General features: G+C 49.1%; 1 protein-coding gene across 12 annotated transcripts in view; it reads right to left on the bottom strand.

Moving 5' to 3' along the window:
- The window catches only part of NPRL3 (NPR3 like, GATOR1 complex subunit), a 43224-nt gene that overhangs the window by 1284 nt on the left and 29755 nt on the right, over positions 1 to 12185 (bottom strand). For 10 of the 12 annotated variants that reach the window (XM_069030058.1, XM_069030060.1, XM_069030069.1 and 7 more), the window contains 3 exons: positions 7483 to 7672; positions 6133 to 6325; positions 417 to 1156 (listed from right to left, as the gene is read on the bottom strand). In XM_069030058.1, coding sequence (XP_068886159.1) covers positions 991 to 1156; positions 6133 to 6325; positions 7483 to 7672 — 549 coding nt within the window. In that variant the 3' untranslated portion in view covers positions 417 to 990. The other 2 variants (XR_011155296.1, XM_069030061.1) reach the window with 2 other exon arrangements.

Here is a 12185-nt window from a genome sequence, read left to right as displayed (position 1 = left end):
CAGGGCTGTCACCTCTTGTTCTGGCCCTGGCATGGCTGGAGGAGCAGTCCCAAACCAGAGCAGGAAATACAGTCCTGTATCTCGTTTTCCTGCTGGATAGCTTTATCCCAGGCCAGGGTCCCTGTCTGGTTCCCTGCAGGCACAGCCATGCTTGTGGGAGGGAGAGTGGAGGGGCAAAATAAGCCATGGGGGACAAGCCCAAGCACCCTTACCCCCAGCCTCTGGGTGGAACGTGTCCCTGCACCTGCAGCTTGGCCAGTGCCTTTCAGTCCTGCTCAACAACCAAGGTCCCACCCCCAGGCAAAAACTGGGAAAAATGAAAACCCAGGAACACAGAGGCTGCTTGGTGGCAGTCCCTGCTCCAACAGACACTTGGGAATAAGGATATTAGGACAAGGAAAGAACAAGCTGTGATACAGTGACTGAGTCATTCATTCATTCATGATTTCATGTTTACTTGTGATACTTTACCTTCCCACCTCTGTCCTTGCTGCTGCGAGATCAAACAGAATCCTTCAGTGCCCAGGGTCATTTCCCTAGGAGCCAGGCCAGCTCCCCTGTGCCCTGGAGCAAGGTCATGTGTGCTGTGCCATGGGGACAGGTCTCATGGCTGAGTGTCCCAGCAGTCGTGCTGGAGAGCAGAGGAAGTACTCTCAAGGCACCAGCATCCCCCCAAAGGTGACATTCTGTCAGCAGCACCGCAGCAGAACCCTCTTGTCCCACTCTCACGATCCCTGGGGAGCACCAGGGCCAAGGAAGGGCTGTGAATGTAGCAGAGTAGGAATCCAGGCTGAGCAAGCACATGCTGTCCTGCAGCAGGCCCTGGAGCTTCGGGGAGCAGCTGGGACATCGAGGCACGGACGGGGACAACCTGCTGCGTGTCACGCGGCAAGAAGGAACTGAAACCACCTCCTTCAGTTTTTAGGCATCCTTTAGACTCCCAGCATTGGAGAGTATGGCAAGCTGCCTCCCTCCTCTGTGCCAGCAGAGTCACTTCAGGAGAGACTGGAACACAGAAATGACGGGGTCCTCGTGGCTGGTGACCACCAGCACACTGCGGAACTTGTCAAACAGCATCAGGAGCTGGGAGCGCCGCATGTTCTCATTGTACATGATCTCCTCCAGGTGGTGCCGGCCTCGGAAGTAGTGCAGCAGCCTGCAGGGAACAGAGCAAGGCAGCACGTGGGCCAAAAGCAGCTCAAACTCATACTGCCACCCCCAAGGTCTCCTCCCCCATGGGATGCGAATCAGAATGTTGTTTGGGTTATGTCCCTCATTTGCATGAAAAGGGAATTAAATCATGCCTAGCACAGAAATCCTCTGGAAAAGGATGGGAGTTGCCCACTGTGGGGCTTTGCCAAGGTCCTCCTTGGATCAAGAGGTTTCCCAGCATTTCCCAAGATTGTAAATTTTCAACTTAGTTATAATTCCAGAAAGTGAAGAAACGCAAGTGCCAACGAGCCTTGAGAAGTCAGGACATGGCAGATTTATTCCGTGCTCTCTTAGCTGGGCCTAAACTGCCCTTTGTCACAGCTCTGCATCAGGGGCTTGGGTACCTGCACTGCCTTTTAGAATTGAGAGCAATTTTCCCTCACAGCAGCACAAGGGGCTTTGTAACTACAGGTCCTGCACTCGGGGTTTGGGCAGCTTGGGTTGGGTGGAGCAGTCACAACAGGCTGATGGAAATTTTGGTGGTAGGCACCACAGATAAGCTGCAGGAGTTATAAACCCCCTGAAGCCTATGCTCAAACCATGCTGGCTTCTTAAATTCCCTATTCTCTTTAAACAAAGACAACACAGATACCCCTTTGCTGGCCACCACCATGCTACAGCCATCAGAAAACCTTGGCCCTGCACAGTCAGTCACAGCAGGGTCCACAACAAACAGCACAAGTCCCCGATGGCTGAGGGCCCCTCCCCAGAGTTCCCTCTGAGCCATAATGCCAAGCCAGCCCCACAGATGAAGCCTGAGTTTCCTGCTCAGTCTCTTACTTGTCTCGATACCCTCCCAAATGCCACAGCCATGTTGCACGTGTGACTCAAATGCTCCCACCCATGAAGGCCCAAAGGCCAGAGTCTCTTCCCAGCTCCACAGCCAGCTGTGCCTCCACATGTGTTCCTCATCACACTCTGTGCTCCAGCAGCCTTTACTCATGTTCCATTACCCATCTGCAGCTTCATGCCAACTGACTGTAAAAATGAGTGGAGATGACATGATCTGTTTTCCAATCCCATTCATACAGCCCCCATGCAGGAACAGCCCTCAAAATATATCCACTATCCACTGGAGCACTCCTGCCTATTTTTGGAGGATGGAGTGGTTCCTGCTTTCCCTGCAGGACCAACGCCTTCCTGGCTGCCTCCTGCTGGGCACTCCCGTCACCCACCACCCTCACGGGTGACTGCAAAGGAGTCAGTGTGCAACAAGAGTCCCTCCCTCACACCCCCCACTACACTGTGCAGAGGAGTTTTCACCTCTAGCCCGGTGCCCCGTGTGTTTCTCTGCTTCTCAATTTGCCACGTCCCTCCTCTCCCTCACGAGCTGTCTGTGGGCTCAGAGCAGGATCCTCACTGGCAGCCCGGAGCTGGGCAGCCCCAGCTCACTGCCAACTCCCTCCTGCTGTTCCTCTGCCAGCTCTCAAACTGGCACCAGTATGGAGAACAGAACTGCTGCCTCTGTACCTGCAGCACAAACTAACAACAGAGACAAGCTCCAGTCTTTCCCGTATCTGGGCTATGCATCTGCCTTTTGCACTGTCTCCCACTGGGTATTGACACGAGGCTCGCTGGCAACCTCCCCAGGGCCAATGGCAACCGTGTGCACTGAGAAGTGGCCACTCACAGGGACACTGTTCAGTTCTTGGGTGTGTCAAAGCCAGACTGTTCCCTCAAGCATGAACAGAAACATTTGTATCTTACAACTCATATCACAGTTCACAAAGTGGTTTTGGGGATTCCTTCCCCTGTGCCAGGCTCATGTGCCCATGTGCTCATACCCTGGCTCAGCTCTCGTTCTGTGCAAATAGTAGGACCTGGCTTTCCACGGCAGCACAGACTGAGCAGTTTGCCAATAATTAAATCCATCTTATATTCAGAAAGAGTCTGGATTTGTAACTGGTCAAGACTAAATACTTTCCACTCCAATAAAAGCTAGAGAGGCTATTAAAGAATATCACAAAAATGCCAGCTGGAAGACACCCCCAGAATCTAGCCCAGCATTCTGCTCCAGCAGGACTATTGCTAATGCTGTAGAGCTTTTTCAGACCCTTCAGAGATGGAGATCCGTCCACATGCTTAGGCAATCTGTCCTGGGCTGCACCACCCTCCCAGGGAGGGGGTTTTCCCAAAAGTCCAAGTAGAATCTACAAAGCTGTCCTTAGGGCTCACAGCTCCAGAGAAGGTGGGCACTGCCTTCGCCTTTTTGGGCAATGAACACAATCAAAATCTGGGACACAATCAGCATGAGATGGCACTTCTTGGGGCAGTAACACTGTGTTTGAGTCCCTCTGAAGCTGTCTGTTGACAGATGTGCACATCCAGATGCAGTGATGGAAGATCATTGCTTTCCATAGCTCATCACTGTTTTCCCCTCCTCAAGTTGCAAGAGCTGTCCCTCTAACAGCACTGGAGTGTTCCTACGCACTAAAAAGAAAAGAATTCTCTCAGACTAGCAATTCCAATATAATTAGCTTATTTCTGGCCAAGGAGATGTCCCTGCCACAGCACTGCTTGAAACCAGAGCAGAACTGTCCACAGCTCAGTGCTGTCAATGAGCATCCCTCCGTGGAGTGAAGGATCTCACCTCCCAGTCTCAGAGTGAGACAAACCCTGAGAGCAACTCCACACCCATGGCTTGGGAGAGAAGCCATGAGTGAAGCCTCCAGCTTCTTCAGGCTTCAGAAGCACTGCTTAATGTGCAGTGAGGAAGGCTTGGTGCACATTACTGAGGATCTAGATCAAAAACAACTTGTGTCCTTCCCAAACTTACTCCTGGAAGGACATGCCAACCCTCCTTCAGCTGCACCTTAGGAAAGAACTTGGATTTAAATTCTCATTGGATGTTATGAGGGTTAATGCAGCCAATGCTGGAGCCAAGCTTTAGTAATTCCTTACTTGCCCTTAAGGTTTCTGCCTTCAAACATGGGCTGTGCACAGCCTGGACAGGCACCAGCACTCTGTGCTGCCCAAGTAACAAGGGACAGGCACTCAGAGGCACCAGCACAGAAAAATGTGCCAGGCTGAGCTTTATTGCTGTGCTGGAAATAGCCCGTCCCTCTGTGTGTACACACAGCACCCTGGGAAGGGCAAATACCACAGGATATTTAGGGCACCAGTTGTGCATTTATAGCACTTTGCTCTGGAGGCAGCTATGAGAACAGAGCTGTTGGCCAGGGCACAGCCCCCCTCAGGCTGCTGCTCCTACAGCAAAGGAAGGAGGGGCTGGAGCAGTACCTGCATGAGGGTACCCAGGGAGGTCAGCTCCTTCAGGCAGCTTCACCATGGTTTTTCCTCTTTCATTGAGAGCAACAGATTTACTCACTCATGTCTGATGGTTATGGCACAAAAAGAGAGAAAATACACCACAACCTACAAGTTGTGGTGTCTCATAACCAGCAGTAAAACTAAGAGGGTCTGGCATGAACATTCCTACGTGCACACTGCAGCGTCTGCCCACAGGACCCATCTGTTTATTGTTTATTTATTGTTTAATCTGTTTATTCCTCTCTGTTGCCTCAGAGCACTCTGCACTTGTCAATTCAATCTGTAGCAGACTGGAAATTCAAACCTGATAAGGCCTAGGGATTTGCAAAAGAACCCGGGGCAGGAGCAAACTGCAAAATAAACATCACTCAGCTTCACAAAGAGTCATTTTTTGCATCTGCAGTTCAAAAGCTTCCAAATGGCTGTTTTACCCCACTGAGGGTACTGAGAGGGGAGCAGTCATGACATCCTTTCCTCTCACAGATTCTCTAACTAAGAATCTGCATCGTCACTGAACTGGTCCAAGGAGTTCCCCACAACTTCTGTCTTAAGCTATTAAATATGATTTTGTTTTTACTTTCCTTCCTCACTGGTTTTGCAATGACTTAGCTGGTAATAAAGAAAAAAACACTTCAGAGTTCTCAAGTGGCCAATGTTGCCTCCCAGTCAGACCATATTCTCTGAAGAGTTGCAGAAGACGGAGACAAATAATTCAGAGAGCAGTAACTACCCACAAGCTTTGAGAGCTCTGTCAAAGTCCCTGAGCTGTACTCTGCCACAGACAATGAAAGTATTTTCTTCCTATTAGTTTCCCTAGGCTAGCTGACTGTATCCACCCTAGGGCAAGAACCAGCTTTTCAGGGGATTACCAACTGAATCCAGTATATGGGACAGCTGCAGTCCTTGCCCCAGGTAGTTTTCTGCTCCACAAGTATGAAGACCAGTGAAAGTTGCATTCCAGTGATGCCACTGTGTTTTGAAATCCTTAGGAAGAAAAACTCTTCCCCCGCCCTCCCTTCTTCCCAGATGGCTGCTTAGGAAGTCATTCTGCTTTTACCACGTGCAGAACCACATCGTGCCTGCTTTTGTGGTATACAAATTTCTAACAACAAAATGTGTGCTACTGATCACACATCCTAATGCCTTTAGCTTAACTAACCTAAGCAGTGAGCTCTCATCACTGCCAAACACACCTTGGGACACTCACAGGCTGGTCTGTAAAAGCATTCCGGCTGGCTCTGTGTCTCTTATTTCCATGGAGTTTACAAACCATCAAATTAAGGAGAGCTGGCCTGAAAATACCAGTGGACACAAAATGGCAGCATCAGTATCACTGGGTCTCTGCCTTGCCTGCTTAGAACAGTTTTTTAGGCTGTGCAGTTTTGTGTCTGCCATGTGTGCACACAGCAAAACTAGCAGGCAAACAGTGAGTCCAACTCCCTGATGCTCCTTCACACAGCCAGGACTCTTTGGTTACCAAGTGTTCTTGTGCCACAAATATTAGTTTGTATTACAGATGAAATATAGGAACAAACCTCGAAGAATTTCTCCTCCAAATCCCCAGGCTAACAGGATTTGCTCAGACTCCACACCAAGCCTTCCATAAAGCAGGAAGGAGAAGAAACAACGACTGCATCCTGCACTGCTCACCTTGCAAACATGCGGAGATCTTCTGGATTCTGGGCAGCTGGGACATTCAGGATGGCTTCCCGCTCATGTTCCAACAGGCTTGCCAGGAGATTCTCCGTCATCCTCTTATTTAGGGGTGAGTCCCCACCAGGTATCAGCTCAGCACTGGAATTATCCATGCTAGGGCTTGTCAGAGTCATGTCATCACTACTGGCTATCGGGGCAAGAGAGAGACACACATACACACAAAAGTTTTATATTCCTCAGCATAAGGATGCAAAGTTTATCAATTCAGGCTGATTCTGTGCAGCCTTTCCAACTAATTCCTTTTCTCTGGAGAGCAGAGAAGGTGGGTCTCCAAGTGCTCCATGAATCTGCAATTAGTCATATGACAACATAGCACTTTTCTCAATGGGAAATTCAAATGTTTCAACAAAGTCATCAATTTGTGTGGAAAACTGTACTTCTGGAGACCATAAACAGTCCATAAAAACATTTGGAAAGAGAATTCCCAGACAGCTGTGCTGGAATACCGTGAAGTGGTAATATGAAAAGCCTAACAGCACAGAAGGTGGGAGCAGGCAGAGAGGCCAAGAAGCAATATCCTCTCGTGAGGGAGCCAGAATAAGCAGATCACAGACTGATCTGACTCACGTTCCAAGATTTCTGCCCTAACTCATTACTCCTGTAAAAGCTCAAAGTTGTACAGAGAATCTCTCGCCACATCCAAGCCCAGCAGAGTTCTGAGAAGGCTGCTCAGAACAGCACAGGCAGGACAGTTTGGTGATTTCAGCACCATATCTGACTCATCCTCTCAAAAGAATGCTTTCTTGGAATCACCCTGAAGAATGGCACTGGGGAGATTAAAGAAATCAGGATACATAAACAGAAATCAGTCATTTGTGAGAACAAAGCCAGCTCTGTGTCTCCTCGGGTGGCTCTAATGGTTCTACAGCCCACAGAAACCAGTGCTGCTTGAACAAATTCTCACATTTTCTTTATGTCCTGAAAGCCAAAATCTGGGCAGTAACAGCAATGCAGCCAGAGGAACATAGGGGATACTTCTGAGTGCAGCAAGGGAGGAGGAAGCTACTTTAAAAAAGAAAGAAATACCTCTCATAAAAATCTTTTACATGACCAAATGAGAATTTGGCAAATTACAAAGCATTACTTCTTTCTAAAAAGAAGTCTAATAGCCCCATGGACTTTCACCAGTGCCCAGTTCTAAATTTACAAAAGGCTGGACCTAATTAGCAAGTACTCCAACAAGAGGAGATGTCTCATTACCAAGGCCTGATGGCCCTTGGCAGCACTAAGGGAAGCGCTAGAAGTGAGGTGGAATCTGAACAGCAGAGAAAAGCGTGCTCATACTTGGAGAGCCAAAGCTGAGAGCATTGGGGGTGCTCAAACTTCGTCCCCCAACCCTGGCAGTGAAGGGCATGTCCTCGTCCTGGGCTCGGAACTCTTCCTCATTTGGGGGCACCATCAGGCACACGTAGGTGTGGAGCTGGATCAGGAGCCGGTGCTGGAGCATCCATATCACCATCTGGATGAGCTGGGTCTGCAGGGGGAGAAATGAGGGGTTAAACACCTGGGAAATGAGATACAGGAGGAAAACAACACACAAAGGGTACACCTGGTGAGTAACGAGTCACATGGAAAAATGCTTCTCGACCCACACAACAGTTTATCCCTGTTCCAATCACAAAAAGGTGACCAGGCACAAACCTTCATCACACCCAGAGCCTCTGTGGGTGCTTAGGCTGCAATGGAGCCTTTAGTGATAAACATCTTTATGCAACACTGACCAGCACAGCCTCGAAGGAACCTGCCCTGCCCCAGCTCCAAACCAGTTTACTGGTTTCTACACAAGGGCCACTAAAATGTATCACAGAAGGCTTAATCCCAGATGGTCAGATTGAAGCCCAGGCACCTCTAGAGAGCCAGAGAGAGGGCAGGGTGATGGGGCAGAGCTGAAGCAACCAGGAGAGGTGGCCAGGAATAGGAGCCCTTTGCTGTCAGATGGGAAACTGCTGATTAGCCATGGGAGAGGCTCTGGAGATCAGAGCCTGACAGGGCTGGGCAATACAGAAGCAGCAGCAGCAGCAGCAGGAAGCCCTGGCAAGGGTCAGCAGCCTGAGCTGCCAAGGAGGCCCCTCTCAATGCAGAGTCACTATCCCTCTTTTCACCATCCCTCTGCTATATAGGGCCAAGCTAATAAAGGCACCTGGGTTTTCAGGCAGGCAAGAGACTCAAAAGCAATGAGATGTATTAAACATGCCCAACACCTGCTGGAGACCTGCACCATAGGCAGAGCCAGGGGCAACGTTTGCAGGGTCTTGGCATGGTCTGTTTTCACAAGTCTGGGAGGAGCCTTCAAAATGTATCATTGTGTCTTGATTTCTGCATAAAAAGCCTTTTCATATCACTGCAGGCAACTCTCATAGCAAAAGGCTCAGAACACAGTCACTGACAAGGCTGTTTGGGGACTTCATAGCAACCAACACTGTTTTGGTGAGGCAAACACATGCAGCATGAGCTCAGACTCAAAAGGAAGCTCACTCTGCTGCATTAATCATCAGGGTAACAGGCCAAATCGCAATAAAAGCCCCAAACCCAAGTTCATCAGCCCACATAATTTTCCTTTTTCCATAAATCTTGTAATTCTCAGTTCCTCCTCTGCTGTCAAATCATAAAAGAAACCTCTTCTGTTTGCAGACAGACCCACACCCTGTCTTTTCAGGGATTACCACTTCTGGGGGCTCAGTGGATTTTAATCTTAAAACATATTATCCGGGATCACCTTCAAACATCTATTTTTTGGAAAAGCCATAATTCATTTTACATGTTTAACAGAAAATCTACAGAAGAGGAAGGTTGGCAAAAGACACCAAAGACCTAATGCTTTGCTAACATCTGAAGGCAGCCTGGAAGAGCGAGGTTTACTCCAGTGATTACGTTGCTGAAATCCTTCCTTCCAGACGCAGGCCTGGATGGAAAGATGGCTCATTTATTTTACTTACATTTCCAACCTGTTGGCACACAGTGACATCTGATTAGCAAATGAAAGAGGTCTGCACGTTTCAGAGCACAAAACAACCCTGGAAAAATCCAAGGAGACAGGAAGACAAGCTCTACCAGACCTACAGAAGCAGTGGGTTGGGCCTGATCCAGACCAGCCTCCCCTGGTCACTCTGGTGGTTCCACGAATTACAGAAATAGCCAATTTCTTTTGCTACAGCTCCATGTGCATGGAGAGTCTCATCCAACCCCCTCTAATCCTGCATGTGCACCATCACCTCCACACCCTCGTGGAAATACCTAGAAAGCCACCCTGAGCCAGAAGCTATGGCCCAGTGGAACAAGAAGCCAGGCAGCAGAGGTGTTACAGCTTTACAGCCAAAACCTTGTGCAACCAGCCCCTGTCAAACACCTTTGTGCCGTCTCTGGGTGGGAGAGCTGGAGATCTGTGACTAATCTGAGAACCAGAGGAAACTCTTCTTCCATCCTGAAGGAAGCTTGATCATCCCTAGACCACAGAGACTGATGATCCCTGACATTTTTCTGTATTAAGACAAACTTCAGCAGGAATCTGGTACCTCTTAAAACCCAGTCCTAGAAAAAGCCCAAGTGCTGCAGCATCCTGCACTGGCCCCTGCCCGTGATGAACTTTGTGCCACCACTGCAAGTGCCTCACGCCATTCCCACTTCTTCCAGGTTTAGACCCATTTCTTACCAAAAGAAGTGTGGAAATGCAGAACTGTTTTCCCAGATTAGGTCTAGCAGGGGCTTTGCTAACACATGCTGCTGCCTGTCCTTCTGGACACGAGCACTGCGTTTCTCTTCGCCCTCCATCTGCTCCTCCCAAGCTCCGATGGAGCTCACACAGGGCTGCAGTAGCAGAGGCTGCCCTGCACCATCAGTGCTGTGCTGGCTGGAACTGCTGCACCTCCCCCAGGGGTGCAGGGTTATCTCTGGGCCTGCTCTCAGGGCACTTCATTAGAGCTTGGCTCCTTGGTGAAGCCAAAAAGGTTGGGAGCAGCTTCCCAGGCAAGGATATACTTCATCCCAGGACTGCTTGCCTCAGTCATCCTCTGGCACAGCAGGAATCCAGAGCCAGGATTTTTTGGCTGAAACAGCAGGATTGTGATGGAAATATAAAGTGAAACATTTTCTGTTGCTTAATTTAACTACCAATTCAATCTAAATTTCATCCATGTTCCTTTCATGCTTCCTGTCTGCCCATGCTGCCTCTTTCCAGCCTTCTCTGAGGGGGTCCTGTCTGCTGCAGCAGCCACATCTGGCTTGTTCCTGCTGGCACAGAACAGCCCAGGGCCATTCCCAGAGCAGTGACAGAGTGTTGTCGAGCAAGGCACTGGTACAATGCCCTGCTTTGTGTTCACTGGCACAAGCAGAGATGCTGCACTGGCTTCCAAAAACACGGCACTGCACATCAGCCCAGCTGGGCACTTCAGGATGGCCAGAGATCAGCCCCAAGTCTTGGAGGGACAAGATCCAGCATTCCTTATTCTCTGGGACCATTTGTAAAACTCTTGAGAAATATGTGTTACATTTCCTGCAAGGATTCTTTAAGGCTGTTTTCTTTCCCAGGCCTAAAATGTTACAGATAACTGGGAGTAGCAACAGGTTCAGGAAAGGGAAGGGAAAACAGCAGCCTAGAAGCACTCAATCCTAGCTTGTTTCTCACTACGTGAGGAGACAGTTAAAACACAGCTTGTTTTGCCTACTGAAGCACACAAGCCCCCTTTCTCCAACCTTGGATTATCCAGTTATTTGACACAAACCCTCTTCAAGGTCTGACTTGAGAACTGAGGGCTGCCTTGGCTCAGGATGATGACACCTTCAAAGCCACTGGGGCGCAGGGATGTTTGCTGAAATGTATTACCTTTCTTTAGCATTCAAACCACGCTGTTTCATGGAAAACAGATCAGCTATTAAAACTTCTCCCTGTTTTACAGGAAACAGACTCTGAAAACTCCTACTGATGTAGGATGAAACATTTACTGTCTAATGTTGCCATTTTAATCACAAGGTGACAGCTCTGAATTCTCAACTTAACCATTCCCTCCATTCAGGCCTAACATGACATACTCCTTTAACTTACTGTGCTAAACCCCTGATTTCATACCCAGTCCAACTGAATATAAATGCATCTTAATCCTACTTCCCTACCTCTGCCAACAAAAGCTCCCGTGGCTCCTAATGCCTTCCAGCAGAGCAGCCCCATGTGCAGCGTGGCTCCCTGAAGACACAGCTGCCCATTCAGGGTGTGCAGGCAGCTCCCCTCCCACTCCATCCACTGACACGTTTTCCTGCCTCATTTTCCATGAGCCCTGCACAAAGCTCGGCACGTTTTCTGCAGGCACAAGGCAGAGGCCTTATATCCCTGTGCCTGACTCCCAGCAGGATGGCCAAGACTGACTAAAACAAAAGTGAAAAGTTAAACAGATTTTGTTCAGCAGCAGCTGTCCTGCTTTCCCATCTGTTTTTCTGTTTTGTTTTTTTTCCTACAGTTATCCATATCCCATCAAGGGAGAATGAGAGAACCACAATAATAATGACAATGTGCATTATGATAAAGGGGATGCAGGAAGGAAATGGGATGTCTAATTCACCTAGGAACACTCCTTACAGGTGGAAAGATCCCTCCTGCTAGTCCATGTTTGTTCAAGGCAGGGCAGAGTGATGTTACAGCTTCTGAAGCAGATGAACTAGCTGAGGTCACGGTTCAGAGGAGGGGAAGCTAAAAACATCATCCCTAACTCTTGGTTTGCAAAGCAACTTAGTGCAGAGTAGCTGGGTAAAGACATTTGATGCTGGACAAAGAAATCCTTATCCTGAAAAGCAGGCCAAAGCCTTGCCCTGCACCAGCAGCAGTGCCTGGTACAGATCCTGCCAGTCAACACGTGCTGACCTGAAGACTTTGGGTCACCAAGTGCTCCTAGGCTTTCCCCAGAGGTTTGGAAGGCATGTGCACCCCACTGAGCAACCCCAGAGCTCCACCCCAGGTGTGCTCTGCACTCACAGCAAGGCTGTGCCACTCAGAGGAGGAG

The sequence above is a fragment of the Aphelocoma coerulescens genome, chromosome 14 (assembly GCF_041296385.1).
Source record: "Aphelocoma coerulescens isolate FSJ_1873_10779 chromosome 14, UR_Acoe_1.0, whole genome shotgun sequence".
Taxonomy (NCBI): domain Eukaryota; kingdom Metazoa; phylum Chordata; class Aves; order Passeriformes; family Corvidae; genus Aphelocoma; species Aphelocoma coerulescens.
This window is presented reverse-complemented; position numbering and strand designations above follow the sequence as displayed.